At 42.3% G+C, this 18,130-nt stretch overlaps 1 protein-coding gene across 2 annotated transcripts in view; it reads left to right on the forward strand.

Moving 5' to 3' along the window:
- Positions 1-8,971, forward strand: part of LOC106582707 (metabotropic glutamate receptor 4) — a 360,285-nt gene extending 351,314 nt beyond the window's left edge. For both annotated transcript variants that reach the window (XM_014166038.2, XM_045705684.1), the window contains 2 exons: positions 1,366-1,612; positions 8,158-8,971. In XM_014166038.2, coding sequence (XP_014021513.1) covers positions 1,366-1,612; positions 8,158-8,207 — 297 coding nt within the window. In that variant the 3' untranslated portion in view covers positions 8,208-8,971. The remainder of the gene's footprint in view (positions 1-1,365; positions 1,613-8,157) is intronic.
- Positions 8,972-18,130: the final 9,159 nt, after the last annotated feature.

Raw genomic sequence — 18,130 nt, forward strand, 5'->3', positions numbered from 1 at the left:
GGTAAGCAAAGCAATCTGGAGAGAAAGTGGAGCGCCTTAGAGGGTTAGACATTACAAAAACAAAGAAAGACACACTAGCAGAGGTAAAGTCTGGGGATGCTACACTATGTTGATGAAACAGCAGGAGGGAATCTCTTGCTGCATTAGATAGCTAGCTACAGAGAAAGGTCTGGTCAAATCGAACAGATTTGAATTATAATGGTCTCTCAGGCAAATACCTTACAGGTTAACACACTATTGGTATTTATTGATTTCATTACATGTTAAACGAGATGTGTCAGTGTGGATTATGTTTGTTTTATGTTGGGTCACACAGTGTCATGGTATAAAATCATTTGGGTCTATACCATCTTATATTACCCCAACATTGAATTGCTTTTCCCTGATCAGGTCAGGTGATCAGTATTTGTAACAATGTACTGTACACATTACAATTCATACGAGCCTGTCCCTCCCCTTAAAAGTTCTCAATAAGATGGCCTAATTAACACAGTTCTGCTTTGCAAACACTTAAAATGGAGTGAGGGAGACTGCTGATCAGCAAGGCCCTCCCCTGTGATTCACAATGTTCAGCCATGGATAAAAAATTCATGAGGTTATTTCGTTTTTTATGGGGCAGCTTGTAGTGAATCAGAATAGGGTAGATAGGCTGGTGTTATGACATTCCGTTTTAAAGGTTGACGTGATGGCCATGTTAAAACAAGCGCTGCCGAAAATCAACAAACAAGAGTGTCTTGGTTGCTTGGTTTTGTTCACCGTGGTGGTGGTGGTTGTGTGTGTGTGTGTGTGTGTGTGTGTGTGTGTGTGTGTGTGTGTGTGTGTGTGTGTGGTGTGGGGGGGGTTATGAAGAGAGGATCAAGCCATCCTACCAACAGATACCTTCATTAATAATTGACTTGTGTAATGTGAAATGTAATAATTAATAATAGTGATACACCACAAACATGTCTTATATGCTTTAGGCTTACAGTATATACTCTATTACACATACTCGTTACACATGCACAAGAACTTTGGTGAAGAGTAAAGCTTTGTCATGGATTGTACGGTGTCTGTTGTGTCCTTCACAAATCATTTCCGTCTCTTCATGAAGGACATACAGCAAGGACAAATGGACAGAAGTATGTAACCTCAGATAAGTAAAGAGAGTTTGACCTGAGCATTAACATCTAGAGTAAACCACCAGGGATGCGGTGGAGCAGTAACTGTCGATTCATAGTGCTCTTTATTAACTTTAGGCAGGGAATACAGCCGGCAGATTGTGTATGGTTCCCGACATCGGTTACATTAACCCTAATCATAACCCTAAACTTAACCAATTTCGATCCGTAGGTCTAACACAGTCTCCTTGACATTACTTTACAGATGTACATCCAGACCACCACGCTGACCATCTCTGTAAGCCTGAGTGCGTCTGTCTCTCTGGGGATGCTGTACATGCCCAAGGTCTACGTGATCCTCAGGCACCCGGAGCAGAACGTGCCCAAACGCACACGCAGCCTCAAGGCTGTGGTCACAGCTGCCACCATGTCCAACAAGTTCAACCCCAAGGCGAGCCTACGTCCCAACGGAGAAGCCAAGTCCGAGTTGTGTGAGAGCCTGGAAACACAAGGTGAGTTAAGGTGACGAATATATGCTATATATACTGAACAAAAATATAAATGCAACGTGCAATAATTTCAAAGATTTTACTAAGTTAATATGAGGAAATCAGTCAATTGAAATAAATTCTTTAGGCACTATTCTATGGATTTCACATGACTGGGAATACAGCTATGCCTCTGTTGGTCACAGATACCTTAAAAGAAATGGTCCTCTCAATGGGCCTCAGGATCTCGTCACGATATTTCTGTACATTCAAATTGCCATAGCTTGTGCCTGCCCATACCATAACCCCAATGCCACCATGGGGCACTCTTTTCACAACGTTGACATCAGCAAACCGCTCACCCACAATTCTCAAAAACAACGTTGGAGGGGGCTTATGGTAGAGAAATGAATTTCTTATTCTCTGGCAACATTCCTGCAGTCAGCATGCCACTTGCACACTCCCTCAAAACTTGAAACATCTGTGGCATTGTGTTGTATGTGTCCCAGAAGTTGTCATGGAGAGAAGAGGACCAAGGCGCAGCGGGATTGTGGACACTCATGTTTATTAAATAAAACACGTAAAGCATCCACTTGAAAACAACAATAAACAGTACTTACAACAGCAACAGTCTTGCAGGCACATACAATGCAGTGCAAGGACAACCACCCACAACCCCAAAGAAAAACACACACACCTATATAGGACTTCCAATCAAAGGCAACTCAACACACCTGCCTTCAATTGGAAGTCCCAATCACCAACACAACATTTAACAAACACAAACCACCTGCCACATCCTGACCAAGACTAACACAATTACGCCCTCTGCTGGTCAGGACGTGACAGTACCCCCCCCTCAAGGTGCAGACCCTGGGATGCACCTAAAAAAAGAAAAACACAAGAAAATCCCCAATACCCCAACAAAACCAACAAACAATAACCCCTAAACAATAAGGGAGGGAAGGGAGGGTGGCTGCCGTCACCAACGGCACTGTGCTACACCCTCCCTCCCTCCCCAACCCACCTATCCTGGAGGTGGCTCAGGTGCAGGACGTGGACCTTGCTCCACCTTCGGCGTCGCCCACTTCGGTGGCGCTGCTAGCTGCGCCGGGCAGACGGGCCACTCGGGCTGACCCTGGCAGACGGACCACTCGGGTTGGGCCGGAGGACAGGAGGGCCACTCGGGCTGGGCCGGAGGGCAGGAGGGCCACTCGGGCTGGGCCGGAGGGCAGGAGGGCCACTCGGGCTGGGCCGGAGGGCAGGAGGGCCACTCGGGCTGGGCCGGAGGGCAGGAGGGCCACTCGGGCTGGGCCGGAGGGCAGGAGGGCCACTCGGGCTGGGCCGGAGGGCAGGAGGGCCACTCGGGCTGGGCCGGAGGGCAGGAGGGCCACTCGGGCTGGGCCGGGAGGGCAGGAGGGCCACTCGGGCAGCTCCGGGCAGTCGGGCCACTCTGGCAGCTCCGGGCAGTCGGGCCACTCTGGCAGCTCCGGGCAGTCGGACCACTCTGGCAGCTCCGGGCAGTCGGGCCACTCTGGCAGCTCCGGGCAGTCGGGCCGCTGCTTCCAACTTTCCTCCTGTGGCTTCCTCCTCTTCCGCTGCTTGGTCCTTTGGTGGTGGGTGGTTCTGTCACAGAAGTTGTCATGGAGAGAAGAGGACCAAGGCGCAACGGGATTGTGGACACTCATGTTTATTAAATAAAACACGTAAAGCATCCACTTGAAAACAACAATAAACAGTACTTACAACAGCAACAGTCTTGCAGGCGCATACAATGCAGTGCAAGGACAACCACCCACAACCCCAAAGAAAAACACACACACCTATATAGGACTTCCAATCAAAGGCAACTCAACACACCTGCCTTCAATTGGAAGTCCCAATCACCAACACAACATTTAACAAACACAAACCACCTGCCACATCCTGACCAAGACTAACACAATTACGGCCTCTGCTGGTCAGGACGTGACAGTATGACAAAACTACACATTTTAGATTGGCCTTTTATTGTGCCCAGCATAAGGTGCACCTGTGTAATGAGCATGCTGTTTAATCAGCTTCTTGATATGCTTCACCTTATTTCAGCTTATGAAATATGGGACCAACACTTTACATGTTGTGTTTATATTTTGTTCAGTGTACATGTCAGCCTTGGCTGAGAGCACCCTTGTGTGTCTTTAAATGTTAAATGTATTTTACCCTTCAGGCACTGTAAATCACATGAATAAATTGGTTTAAGAGGTGGAAAGCAAAGTATCCAAATCATTATTTACTGGCCACCTTGCGCCGTTGTTATTTTACACTTTGATTGATGTAGGAAATGAGCTGCCATTTTTAATTTTAAGTCAGTTTGTGAGTTGGGGGAGGCATTAAAACATTCCATGATAGGCTCAAAATCTCCACTGTGTGTGGATATCACTAAGGAGGGCATTCATACCAGGAGTGGTGTACTGTATAGTCCTACTTCACCAGCTACGTCAACGCCATACACAATTAACCTATTGTATTGTATTGAATGTATGAGATCCATTTCAATACTTGTTAAACACCATATGCAACAACCATGTTTAATTTGATAATTTCAATGCATTCAGTTGACTATCACAGAAAGACACTGTTCAATATGCTGAACAGGTATATTTTCAGCAGTTTGGCTCAGTTGTGTGGCAGTGTTCAAAGCCCGGTGTAATTAATTGAGAGGTAAATGAGTTTCCTTTCTGAACCAGCTGAACCTCTCTCTGCCTGAGTCCATCTCCCTCTAATTTCAATAGCAATAAAAATGCTTGGTGGTTTCTGGGACAGACTCTGGCTTTATACAACTGTGGTAAATAATGATTTCAACCGTTGACTCAGCAGAAAATGTCTCAGGTGATGGCCAAAACACTCACCCACACGGCTGGCTCGCTTCCCTCAGAAAAGAAAAAAGGGGTCTGAGTCGGTAATGCCTGTCAATAGAGAGAGACTCTCTATTTGTGGCTAAATCTTAAATGACGGATGCATATCGTGATGATTCACTGTTCCCCGAGAGCTAGGCTACAGTATTTTGGGGATTATTTAGCCCCTGCAATTTTTATTTACTGATAACAAAAGTACAGAGATGTTCTCCAAAAATACATTGTTGACAATTTACTGTAGTTGTTCATATTGAATGCAACATTGCAAATATTTGATGGCAAAATGATGAGGATGCTGAGCATGGAGTGGCGTTACATAACATCTACACATAGGCCTTTATCTTAAAAACATTTATTTAGTTTAACGACAACAGTGACGATGTAACAATAAGTGAGGAGAGGGAGATTTGATAGCAAGCACAAATTCCTCACCTATCTGTTTACAAGGGGCATACTGTGCATGGGTATTTGAATAAGCACCATTTGTCATTGGCATTACGGACACATTGCATGATGGTGTGGCAAGTAGCCTAGTGGCTAGCGCATTGGGCCAGTAACCAAAAGGTTGCAGGATCAAATCCCTGAGCTGACAAGGTAAAAATCTGTTATTCTGCCCCTGAACAAGGCAATAAACCCACTGTTCCCTGGTAGGCTGTCATTGTAAATAAGAATTTGTTCTTAACTGACTTGTGGCAACGTAACCTAGTGGTTAGAGCATTTGACTAGTAACCAAAAGGTTACTAGGCCACACAAAAGGTTACTAGTCAAATCCCTGAGCTGACAAGGTACAAATCTGTAGTTCTGCCCCTGAACAAGGCCACAAACCCACTGTTCCTAGGCTGTCATTGAAAATAAGATTTTGTTCTTAACTGACTTGCCTAGTTAAATAAAAAAGATCAGATAAGACAGTCAGGAAAGAACTGGAGAGTTGAGGCCTGATTACCCAGTAGACAGGGTAGGAAGAGATGGAGGTCTGGGAGGGGATTGAGAGCCCACCCACTGTACAAATATGACAGGGACAATATACTGCGTTTCTATATATATATATATATATATATATATATATATCACACACTACCATTTAAAAGTTTGGGGTAACATAGAAATGTCCTTGTTTTTGAAAGAAAAATAACATCAAATTGATCATAAATACAGTGTAGACATTGTTAATGTTGTAAAGGACTATTGTAGCTGGAAATGGCAGATTTTGTAATGGAATATCTACATAGCAACCCTCACTCCTGTGTTCCAATGGCACGTTGTGTTAGCTAATCCAAGTTTATCATTTTAAAAGGCTAATTGATCATTAAAAAACCCTTTTGCAATTATGTTAGCACAGCTGAAAACTGTTGTTCTGATTAAAAAAGCAATAAAACTGGCCTTCTTTAGACTAGTTGAGTATCTGGAGCATCAGTATTTATGAGTTCAATTACAGGCTCAAAATGGCCAGAAACAAAGACTTTCTTCTGAAACTCGTCAGTCTATTCTTGTTTTGAAATTGCCAAGAAACTGAAGATCTCGTCCAACGCTGTGTACTACTCCCTTCACAGAACAGCGCAAACTGGCTCTAACCAGAATAGAAAGAGGAGTGGGAGGCCCCAGTGCACAACTGAGCAAGAGGACAAGTACATCTAGTTTGAGAAACAGACGCCTCACAAGTCCTCAACTGGCAGCTTCATTAATTAGTACCTGCAAAACACCAGTCTCAACATTAACAGTGAAGAGGCGACTCCGGGATGCTGGCCTTCTAGGCAGAGTTGCAAAGAAAAAGCTATATCTCAGACTCTCCAATAAAAATAAAAGATTAAGATGGGCAAAAGAACACAGACACTGGACAGAGGAACTCTGCCTAAAAGGCCAGCATCCCGGAGTTGCCTCTTCACTGTTAACGTTGAGACTGGTATTTTGCAGGTAATATTTCATGAAGCTGAAAGTTGAAGGCTTGTGAGGCGTCTGTTTCTCAAACTTTCAGCCTGTAATCAAACCCACAAATGCTAATGCTCCAGATACTCAACTAGTCTAAAGGCCAGTAGAAACAGTAGGAAGGGAAGCGCTACGAAGGTACACAATAGTACATTTTGGTAGACAGAAGGTGCTCTTTGGTAAAAGGGGTGAATTGGTCATCAAAAAGAAAGGAGGACCAAGGCACTTTTCATATAATTCATTAAAAAGCCTTTAATTGTATGGCATGTTCAATAGAAACAAAGTTTTAAAAAATCTGACGCGTTTCGGCTGCATGGCCTTCGTCAGGGAGTACAAAGAAATAATACAATGTCCTCTTTTGAACAGCTTTTCCAATTAGCCCTAATTTAAAGAGGGAGTGGTTACAAAATTGATTGGACGCACCTAGTAAGTAATACTATACACTTTCATTTATTTTTACTAGGCAAGTCAGTTAAGGACAAATTCTTATTTTCAATGATGTCCCAGGAACAGTGGGTTAACTGCCTTGTTCAGGGGCAGAACGACAGATTTGTACCTTGTCAGCTCAGGGATTCGATCTTGCAACCTTTTGGTTACTAGTCCAACACTCTAACCACTAGGCTACACTGTCACCCCATTAAAAAGTGAAATACTGTAGCTATGTTATCAAAAAATTCAACTCCAAGCTTGAAGTATCAGAACGCCTAGAAAGATAGTTCTAACCTTAAATATGACTGGGAGAAGTGTCGAGAATAAAAAAGTAATATATTCCATAGTACACTAGAACACAGCAAACATGAACAACAACAGTCTAAACATAGCTGAGGGCAATTGAGCAAAATATGCACTAGATGACAGCAAATGGACCTATCACGACCCTACAGGAAGGGTGAGAAATCCATATCTTCATTTAAACCAGGGTACTTAGTGGCCTGTAGTTTGTAAATCCAAAAACTTTCCCTTTGGTTTAACTGTTTAAGACGGTCCCCTTTTCTAATTGAGGCCGGAACATGATCAATACCCATAGCTTGTAGGGCGGCAGGGTTGCCATGGTGTAAGGACTTGTAGTGCCTTGCCTTGGGGTAGTCTTCATTGCCTACCCGTATGGCGAACTTGTGTTGCGCTAAGCGATCTTGAAGGCGTCTCTTTGTCGGTCCAATGTAGAACACCTTGCACTGTGGACATTCCAATCTATAGATGACATGGGTGGTTTTGCAGTTAATGAAATGCTTAACGTAATACTCCATTTTAGATGCTGTGTCAACAAAATACTTTTTGTGTGCAATATTTCTGCAATGGTTGCACTGGTTATATTTAAAAGAGCCCTTCTTTAATCCTTCTTTAACCTGTCTCCTCCCCTTCATCTACTCTGATAGAAGTGGATTTAACAAGTGACATCAGTAAGGGATCATTGCTTTCACCTGGATTCACCTGGTCAGTCTATGTCATGGAAAGAGCAGGTGTTCATAATGTTTTGTATACTCAGTGCACCTACAGATACATCTATATATGAAACTTGGTCCAACCTGTAGCTGAAACGACATGGTATTTACTCTTAGGTGGATATAACATAATTTATATTTCTGGATATGTCATCATTGATATCCACCTGTCGATGTACTAAGCACAAAGTAGAAATTCTGCACCACTACTTACAAACCACAATGTATATAGTACAGCAATAACTTTGATGTTGCGCTGACCTTGTCTCTGTGTTGATCTCATCTCCTTCTTTCTCTTCTCTTTCAGCTTTCTCCACAAAACAAACATACATCAGCTACAGCAACCACGCAATCTAGGAGAGGAAGGCCATCGTCATTGCTCAGGATGGTCACCTCGTTGAACATTTTCTTATGCAGTGGAAATGGGGGGAAAAAATAGGGCAAGAAAATTGACATGGGACATGTGAGGATCACTAAAGAATTTCATAGGGAGTAGTCATTGTTAAGGACAGAGAAAAGACAAACAGAGATGCAGGAAGGGACCCTCAGGGGACCCCAACTGAACAAATACAGTATAATTGTGATGTTCCATCTTGTGTTGGCCATGGCAGACAAGACAAACACTTCCCTCCTGGCCAGAGTCCAGAGTACAGAGAGGATTCATGCAGGATGGGGCTTCTAATCCCTTGTCGTTGTTTACATTGCTGAGTTACCTTCTCTTTCACTATGACTTCTCATCTCAAGCTGACAATTGAAAGAATCTGTTTAGGTGTGTGCGATGCAATGTTGTAGTCTGCCAGTGTTGTCATCAGTAAGTGACATTGCTCTCAATGCTTCAGGAAGTTGCTGAAACACCAGTTTAAGAGTGGTCCGTCCTTAAATGTCTAGGAAGACTTTAAATTATGTAATTGTTAAAAAATATATTTCTAAAAGTATTCCAGTTTTTTTTTAAAGACTGGATGGAAAAAATCATTCCAACAATGCAGGATACTTGTACTCCATCATAAAAAAATAGAATGATGTTGACAACAAAGAATATGGTCATTATTGATTTTAAGCATGCCAGTTTGAACATCCTGTGTTGTGTTGTTAAAAAATATATTTAGAATGCGTTGAAACTATGTTGCAGTGTCGTTCCCATTGTTTGGGCCTGAGCCTATTGTACGTAATCTCCAAACTGGTGAAGGTCTAGTGATTGATCTTTGTTTATTTGTGCTAAAGTGAGGCCCCTAAAGTGAGGCCATACCAGCTATCCAAAGGCTGCCGCTGCCCTCTTCCCACTACGTCCGTGCTTTAATACAGAAATTCCAGACTAAAATGAAGAGCCTGAAAGATGCCCTACAGTGAAATACCATAGCTGACCCCAATCCACTTCCACCAGCTATACTCCTGGTCACACATAAAGGTTTTCATTGATTGATATGAATTATTTAAGCACCATACACCTACCAGTGCCCAGTCCACATGGGATAACACAACACTACTAAATACAATTTTCCTTTTACTCAAGGTACAGCTAAGTTGTACAGATCTAAAGCCATTAAAATGGAGATTAAGATAAAGTATGCACTGGCGAGTTGCCACACAGTATTCATTCACCCAAGATGATATCCATAACGAGACTAATTCATCACAAAAAAACGTTGTCTCTGAGGACTGTCATGTTCTGTAAAATGCTTCAGGGATATGTTCGTATACTATATGACTGATGCCTCAAGCTGCAGAAAATAACCTACTCAAGACAAAATGCAAAAGGATCCAGTACTCATTTCAGTCGCCTACAGCTCTCTGAATAAATACAATATATGACCAAAAGTATATGGACACCTGATCGTCGAACATCTCATTCCAAAATCATGGTCATTAATATGGGGTTGGTCCCCCCTTTGCTGCCCTAACTGCCTACACTCTTCTGGGAAGGCTTTCCACTAGATGTTGGAACATTGCTACAAGGACTTGTTTCAATTCAGCCACAAGAGCATGAGTGAGGTCGGGCACTGATGTTGGGCGATTAGGCCTCGCGGGTTGAGGTCAGGGCTCTGTGCAGGCCTTCCATACTGGTTTCAACAAACCATTTTTGTATGGACCTCACTTTGTGCACGGGGTATTGTCAGGCTGAAACAGGAAAGGGACTTCCCCAAACTGTTGCCACAAAATTGGAAGCACAGAATCGTCTAGTAAGTCATTGCGTGCTGTAGCGTTAAGATTTCCCATCACTGGAACTAAGGGGCCTAGCCCGAACCATGAAAAAGAGCCCCAGACCGTTATTCCTCCTCCACCAATCTTTGAAGTTGGCACTATGCATCCGGGCAGGTAGCGTTCTCCTGGCAACCGCCAAACTCAGATTTGTCCGTTGGACTGCCAGATGGTGAAGCAGGATTCATCACTCCAGAGAACTAATTTCCACTGCTCCAGTCCTATGGCGGCAAGCTTTACACCACTCCAGCCGACACTTGGCATTACGCATGGTGATCTTAGGCTTGTGTGTCACTGCTTGGCCATGGAAACCCATTTCATGAACAGTACTTGTGCTGATGTTGCTTCCAGAGGCAGTTTGGAACTTGGTAGTGCTTCAGCACTCAGCGGTCACGTTCTGTGAGCTTGTGTGGCCTACCACTTCGAGGCTGAGCCGTTGTTACTCCTAGACGTTTCCACTTCACAATAACAGCACTTACAGTTGACTGGGGCCGCTCTAGCAGGGCAGACATTTTACAAATGACTTGTTGGAAATGTGGCATCCTATGACGGTGCCATGTTGAAAATCACTGGGCTCTTCAGTATGGTCATTCTACTGCTAATGTTTGTCTATGGTGATTGCATGGCTGTGCGCTCAATTGTATACACCTGTCAGCAACGGGTGGGGCTGAAATAGCCAAATCCACTAAGTTCAAGGGTTGTCCACATACTTTTGTATATATAGTTTATATCAGAGGTGGGTTCTGTAAATCTGAGCAGCCCTTTAGTTTTCCTAGGGGAAAATGGTGAGGTCATTTGTGATGTGAATTCAATGCTTCTTTTCCATCTATCCCTCTGTATTACTTTCAACGCCATTTGTGTTGCAGAAATAAAATAATGTGAGTGCTGACGAAATTTAGTTAATGTCTGTGATTAAATAGATTGATGATGTCTGCTTTTATGTCCCGACAAAACTAAAAAGGGAAAAATGTGAACAAAAAATAAACAGTGCCTGACTATCTGACTATGTATTTGTAAAACCTATTGAAAACTAATGAAGTGTGTGGCGCATGTCCAGTTATTTTTATACAAAATCACATTTCTAATTAAAATGTTTTTAAAATTCCAAGCCTCTCTTCTTTCTTTCAAATGTTTTCTCTCAGTATTGCATTTTTATGACGGAAAGAGTCCGTTGTTCAGAATGGGAAACAGTAAAGTAATAATTGACGGTAAAGTGCAACATTTGCCTGTTCCGTAATGGAGGAGGCCTCGCTCCCCTGGTCTGGAGAAGTAGTCAGACCTGTCAGAGAGAGAGAGTGATAAAGGGACTGAGGGCCAACAGGACTGACCTGGCTGTCTCGGAGAGGGCAGCAGAGGGCAGTAGTGATGTTATTAATTTAGATGCAGGAAGTTCAGGAAGCTTCAGGCTATGACCAATAGAAATCCCCGATCACGCTTCTAGGCAATGTCACGGGCAGAAACACGTCATCAGGTCTAACCGTCTTCTCACGCCAAACTATGAATGTGCAGGCCATCAAATCAAAGGCACTCCTTTGATATAAAGTTGTTTTTGAGAAAAAGGAAATTGTGTCAGTTTGTCACTTTCACAAGGTTGGAGTAATATGATGTTCAATTACTTAAGACTCAAATCTAGGTTAGTGCTTTTAGATTTCGAGAAACAACTAAGGAAGAATGGGAAGTCAATGAAAGAAGTGAAACAAACCTCGGGTTGGTCTGCTTCGCAAGCGTTCCTGGAAGTCTCACGATGTTGCACCTCTGGGTTTAGAAAGTCTGTGCTATTACATTAACTTAACTGGTGAAATAACATCACTACGTGGCAAAAACCAAACCAACAATCACACAAACTTGGTAACACTTTATAATAACTCCACGTAATAAAGCATTTATAATGGATTAGTAAATAGTTTATTCATAATTTATTAATCATCACTCCCACATTTGCAAATGTTAGTAACCTAGTTGTTCACACATTTATAAGCAACTTTTAAAGTATTTAATAATGATTCATAAGATAATTTATAAATTGTTTAATGTAGGTCCTTATAAATCATTTATTAATCATTATTATATATATATATATATATACTGTGCCTTTGGAAAGTTCTTAGGGCTAGGGTCTAGTTTCCTGAATTTCCGCCTGTGTAACGGTCGTCTGTGGAAGAAGGAGTAGACCAAAGCGCAGCGTGGTACGTGTTCATGATGTTTAATATAACTTGAACACTGAAACAAAAAAACTAAGTGGAACAAAACACAACAGCTCTGTCAGGTGAACACACCAAACAGAAAACAACTACCCACACCAACCCTGTGGGAAAAGGTTACCTATCTAAGTATGGTTCCCAATCAGAGACAACGATAGACAGCTGTCCCTGATTGAGAACCATACCCGGCCAAAACAAAGACATACCAAAACATAGAAAAAAGGACATAGAATGCCCACCTTAGTCACACCCTGGCCTAACCAAAATAGAGAATAAAAACCTCTCTATGACCAGGGCGTGACAGCCTGACTGACGTGCCCAAAGTAAACTGCCTGATACTCAGGCCCAGAAGCCAGGATATGCATATAATAGCATTGGATAGGAAACTCTTTGAAGTTTCTAAAACTGTTAAAATAATGTGTAAGACTATAACATAATTGATATGGCAGGCGAAAATCCGAAGAAAATCCGACCAGATTTGTTTTTTGTTGAGCTCCCAGGCTCTTACTATGGAAACCTATTGTTTCTATGTAACTCTGTCACCCAGATTGCAATTCCTATGACTTCCACTAGATGTCAACAGTCTTTAATCAAGGTTTCAGGCTTCTTTTTTGAAAAACAAACAAGTATTTGGAGTTTTTGTTAGGGGACCACCTGAAGCAAATCAGTCTTTCGGTGTGCAAGGGAGAGGGCACGCGCATACGAATTTTCCTTTCATATTGAACACATTACTTTCCGTGTGAAATATTATAGTTTTTTTACATTTTAGAGTACCTGAGGATTAAATAGAAACTTTGTTTGACTTGTTTGGACAAAGTTTACCGGAAGCTTTTTGGACTCCTTTCTCTGCATGTTGAACGAGTGAATTACTGAAATCAATGGCGCCAACTAAACAGACTTTTTGGGATATAAAGAAGGATTTTATCGAACACAACGACCATTCATGTTGTAGCTGGGACCCTTGGGATTGCAAAAAGAGGGAGATCTTCAAAGGTAAGTGATTTATTTAATCTCTATTTGTGATTTTGTGAAGCCTGTGCTGGTTGAAAAATATGTTGATGTGGGGCGCTGTACTCAGACAATCGCATGGCATGCTTTCGCCATAAAGCCCTTTTGAAATCTGACAACGCAGTTAAATTAACAAGAAGTTAAGATTTTAAATTTCATAAGACACTTGTATTTTAATGAATGTTTAATATTACCAATATTATTTTGAATTGCGCGCCCTCCGATTTCACCGGATGTTGTCGGCAGGTGGTCTGCTGACGGGAACACCTAGCCCTAAGAAGATTTATTAACGATTGATATGTTCTAGGGGCCATTTTGAGACCTTAAGGAGCATCAGGTACTGCTGGAATGACTTCCAATGGCATGTCCATATTTTTGATAGAAATTACACTGGTCACTCAAAGCATTAATAAAATATTTATGAAGTATAAGTAGCCCACACCACACAAAAATACTTAATCAAAAGATTTATGTAAGGAAACAAATATCTGAATACATTATTTTGCTGAACTATCCCAGTACATTTAAAGAGCTACTACCTTTAAATGCCCAGTAAAGATCCAGCCAAACAAAGCCATGTGTGAAAATAGTCTGCAGTTAAAAGGCTGAAGCACTGGATGCGTTTAAATGTTATACATGTAAAATGTCTACCTGCAAATCATATATGTAACATTTTGACCTCAATGCCAGGTAGGTAGTCTAGTGGTTAGAGTGTTGGACCACTAACCAAAAAGTTGTGAGTTCAAATCCCTGAGCTGACAAGGTAAAAATATGTTGTTCTATTGCTGAACAAGGCAGTTAATCCACTGTTCCTAGGCTGTCACTGTAAATAAGAATTTGTTCTTAACTGATACCTGGTTAAATTAAAAAATATATATCAGCAGTAATGAGGGAATAATAATCTATTAGAGAAAAATGGTCCAGTCCGGCAAGCTGTTGTGTGTCGGTTACATCTCTCTGTTTTATGATTAGATCGTGTTTGCGAGGTTGACAACATTAGCAAAACATTCAACTTACAACTCATCCTCAAGTCCACTACAGTTTTTGAGAATACAATGTTCAATATATTTCCTTTAACATCCTGTGTCGTATGCTTATAATTTACCATTGATATGTTCTATTTTGAGACCTTAACCTGTTGGGGGTAGGGGGCAGTATTGACACGGCCGGATAAAAAAACGTACCCGATTTAATCTGGTTACTACTCCTGCCCAGTAACTAGAATATGCATATAATTATTGGCTTTGGATAGAAAACACCCCAAAGTTTCTAAAACTGTTTGAATGGTGTCTGTGAGTATAACAGAACTCATATGGCAGGCAAACACCTGAGAAGATTCCTTACAGGAAGTGCCCTCTCTGACAAGATCTTGTTCTTCTTGTCTCTGTTTATTGAAGACTGAGGATCTTTGCTGTAACGTGACACTTCCTACGGCTCCCATAGGCTCTCAGAGCCCGGGAAAAAGCTGAATGCTATCGAGGCAGCCCCAGGCTGAAACACATTTGCGCTTTTGGCAAGTGGCCGATCAGAGGACAATGGGCTTAGGCGCGTGCACGAGTCGACCCCATGCTTTATTTTCTTTCGTCTTTTTACCTAAACGCAGATTCATTGTCGGAATATTATCGCTTTTTTACGAGAAAAATGGCATAAAAATTGATTTTAAACAGCGGTTGACATGCTTCGAAGTACGGTAATGGAATATTTAGACATTTTTTGTCACGAAATGCGTCGTGCACGTCACCCTTCTTTACCCTTTCGGATAGTGTCTTGAACGCACGAACAAAACGCCGCTGTTTGGATATAACTATGGATTATTTGGGACCAAACCAACATTTGTTATTGAAGTAGAAGTCCTGGGAGTGCATTCTGACGAAGAACAGCAAAGGTAATAACATTTTTCTTATAGTAAATCTGACTTTGGTGAGTGCTAAACTTGCTGGGTGTCTAAATAGCTAGCCCTGTGATGCCGGGCTATCTACTTAGAATATTGCAAAATGTGCTTTCACCGAAAAGCTATTTTAAAATCGGACATATCGAGTGCATAGAGGAGTTCTGTATCTATAATTTTTAAAATAATTGTTATGCTTTTTGTGAACGTTTATCGTGAGTCATTTAGTACATTTTTAGTAAATTCACCGGAAGTTTGGGGGTATGCTAGTTCTGAACGTCACATGCTAATGTAAAAAGCTGGTTTTTGATATAAATATGAACGTGATTGAACAAAACATGCATGTATTGTATAACATAATGTCCTAGGTGTGTCACCTGATGAAGATCATCAAAGGTTAGTGCTGCATTTAGCTGTCTTCTGGGTTTTTGTGACATTATATGCTAGCTTGAAAAAGGGGTGTCTGATTATTTCTGGCTGGGTACTCTGCTGACATAATCTAATGTTTTGCTTTCGTTGTAAAGCCTTTTTGAAATCGGACAGTGTGGTTAGATTAACGAGAGTCTTGTCTTTAAAATGGTGTAAAATAGTCATATGTTTGAGAAATTGAAGTAATAGCATTTCTAAGGTATTTGAATAACGCGCCACAGGATTCCACTGGCTGTTACGTAGGTGGGACGATTTCGTCCCGCCAACCCTAGAGAGGTTAAGGAGCATCAGGTAGTGCTGGAATGTCTACCAATGTCCATCTTTTTTTTTTTAAATAAATAGCCTACACTTTAGATGATGCCATGCAACAAGACCTAACAAATGATTGGTAAAACGTTTATTTAAGTGATTATGCCAGAGAAGCTGGTATTTGGAGGATATATTGGCACGGGTGTTGTTATGACCGAGATGAAGTCGAGGGCCAGCGAACCGTGCCAATATATCCTCCAAACACCGGCTTCTCGGGCATTGTCACTTTTATACAACTGGTCACCAACATATTCAAATAATGATTTACATATTTCATTAAAAACTTTTTAAAATTAATTTATTCATACTATTTCATCCTTCCACAAGATTTAGTCCCAACACAAATCTAGAGTTGCTACCCAAGCCAGCTGGTCGTTCATTCTATCAGTTTGGTTGCCAGAAGCACGTCCCAGTCTTTTTGTTCTATATCTACAGTGCATTTGGAAAGTATTCAGACCCCTTGACTTTTTCCACATTTTGTTACGTTACAGCCTAATTCTAAAATTGATTCGATAGTTTTTTCCCCCTCTTTAATCTACACACAATACTCCATAATAATAAAGCAAAACATGTTTTTTAGACATTTTTGCAAATGTATTAAAATTAAAAAACATTTACATAAGTATTCAGACCATTTACTCAGTACTTTGTTGAAGGACCTTTGGCAGCGATTACAGCCTTGAGTCTTCTTGGGTATGGCGCCACATGCTCGGCACACCTGTATTTGGGGAATTTCTCCCATTCTTCTTTGAAGATCCTCTCACGCTCTGTCACGTTGGATGGGGAGCATCGCTGCACAGCTATTTTCAGTTCTCTCCAGAGATGTTAGATCGGGATCAAGTCCGGGGTCTGGCTGTGCCACTCAAGGACATTCCGAGACTCCTGTTGTCTTGGCTGTGTGCTTAGGGTCGTTGTCCTGTTGAAAAGTGGACCTTCACCCCAGCCAGAGGTCTGGAGCAGGTTTTCATCAAGGATCAATCAGTACTTTGCTCCATTCATCTTTCCCTCGATGCTGACTGGTGTCCCAGTCCCTGCCGCTGAAAAACATCCCCACAGCATGATGCTACCACCACCATGCATCACCTTAGGGATGGTGCCAGTTTTCCTCTAGACGTGACACTTGTCATTCAGGGCAAAGAGTCTAATCTTTTTTTCATCAGAATAGAGAATCTTGTTTCTCTCGGAGTCCTTTAGCTGCCCTTTGGCAAACTCCAAGTGGGCTGTCATGTGCCTTTTACTGAGGAGAAGGTTCTCCCATCTCCACAGAGGTACTCATTGTTGTCAGTGATCAGGCCTACCACTGTTGTGTCGTCAGCAAACTTAATAATGGTGTTGGAGTCGTGTTTCGCCACGCAGTCATGGGTGAACAGGGAATACTGGAGGGGACTAAGTACACACCGTTGAGGGGCCCCAGTGTTAAGGATCAGCGTGGCAGACGTGTTGTTGCCTACTCTTACCACCTGGGGGCGGCCCGTCAGGTAGTCCAGGATCCAGTTGCAGAGAGAGGTGTTTAGTCCCAGGCTCCTTAGCTTAGTGATGAGCTTCGTGGGCACTATGGTGTTAAACGCTGAGCTATAGTCGATTAACAGCATTCTCACATAGGTGTTTCTGTTGTCCAGGTGAGAAAGGGCGGTGTGCAGTGCGATTGAGATTGCATAATCTGTGGATCTGTTGGGGCGGTATGCGAATTGGAGTGGGTCTAGGGTGTCCGGGTGGATGCTGTTGATGTGAGCCATGACCAGCCTTTCAAAGCTTCCGACGTGAGTGCCACGGGGCAGTAATCATTTAGGCAGGTTACCTTCGCTTCCTTGGGCACAGGGACTATGGTGGTCTGCTTGGAACATGTGGGTATTACAGACTCGGTCAGGGATTGGTTGAAAATGTCAGTGAAGACACCTGACAGTTAGTCCGCGCATGCTTTGAGTACACGTCCTTGTAATCCGTCTGGCTCAGCGGCTTTGTGAATGTTGACCTGTTCACATCGGCTACCGAGAGCGTTATCACACAGTCATCCAGAACAGCTGGTGCTCTTGTGCATGCTTCAGTGTTGCTTTCCTCGAAGCGAGCATAAAAGGCATTCCTCAATGCCATTGGGTGAATCCTGGAACATATTCCAGTCTGTGCTAGCAAAAAAGTACTGTAGTCTAGCATCCCCGTCATCTGACCACTTCCATATTGAGCGAGTCACTGGTACTTCCTGCTTTAGTTTTTGCTTGTAAGCAGGAATCAAGAGGATAGAATTGTGGTCA

Source organism: Salmo salar, chromosome ssa22 (assembly GCF_905237065.1).
Source record: "Salmo salar chromosome ssa22, Ssal_v3.1, whole genome shotgun sequence".
NCBI classification, from domain to species: Eukaryota; Metazoa; Chordata; class Actinopteri; order Salmoniformes; family Salmonidae; genus Salmo; species Salmo salar.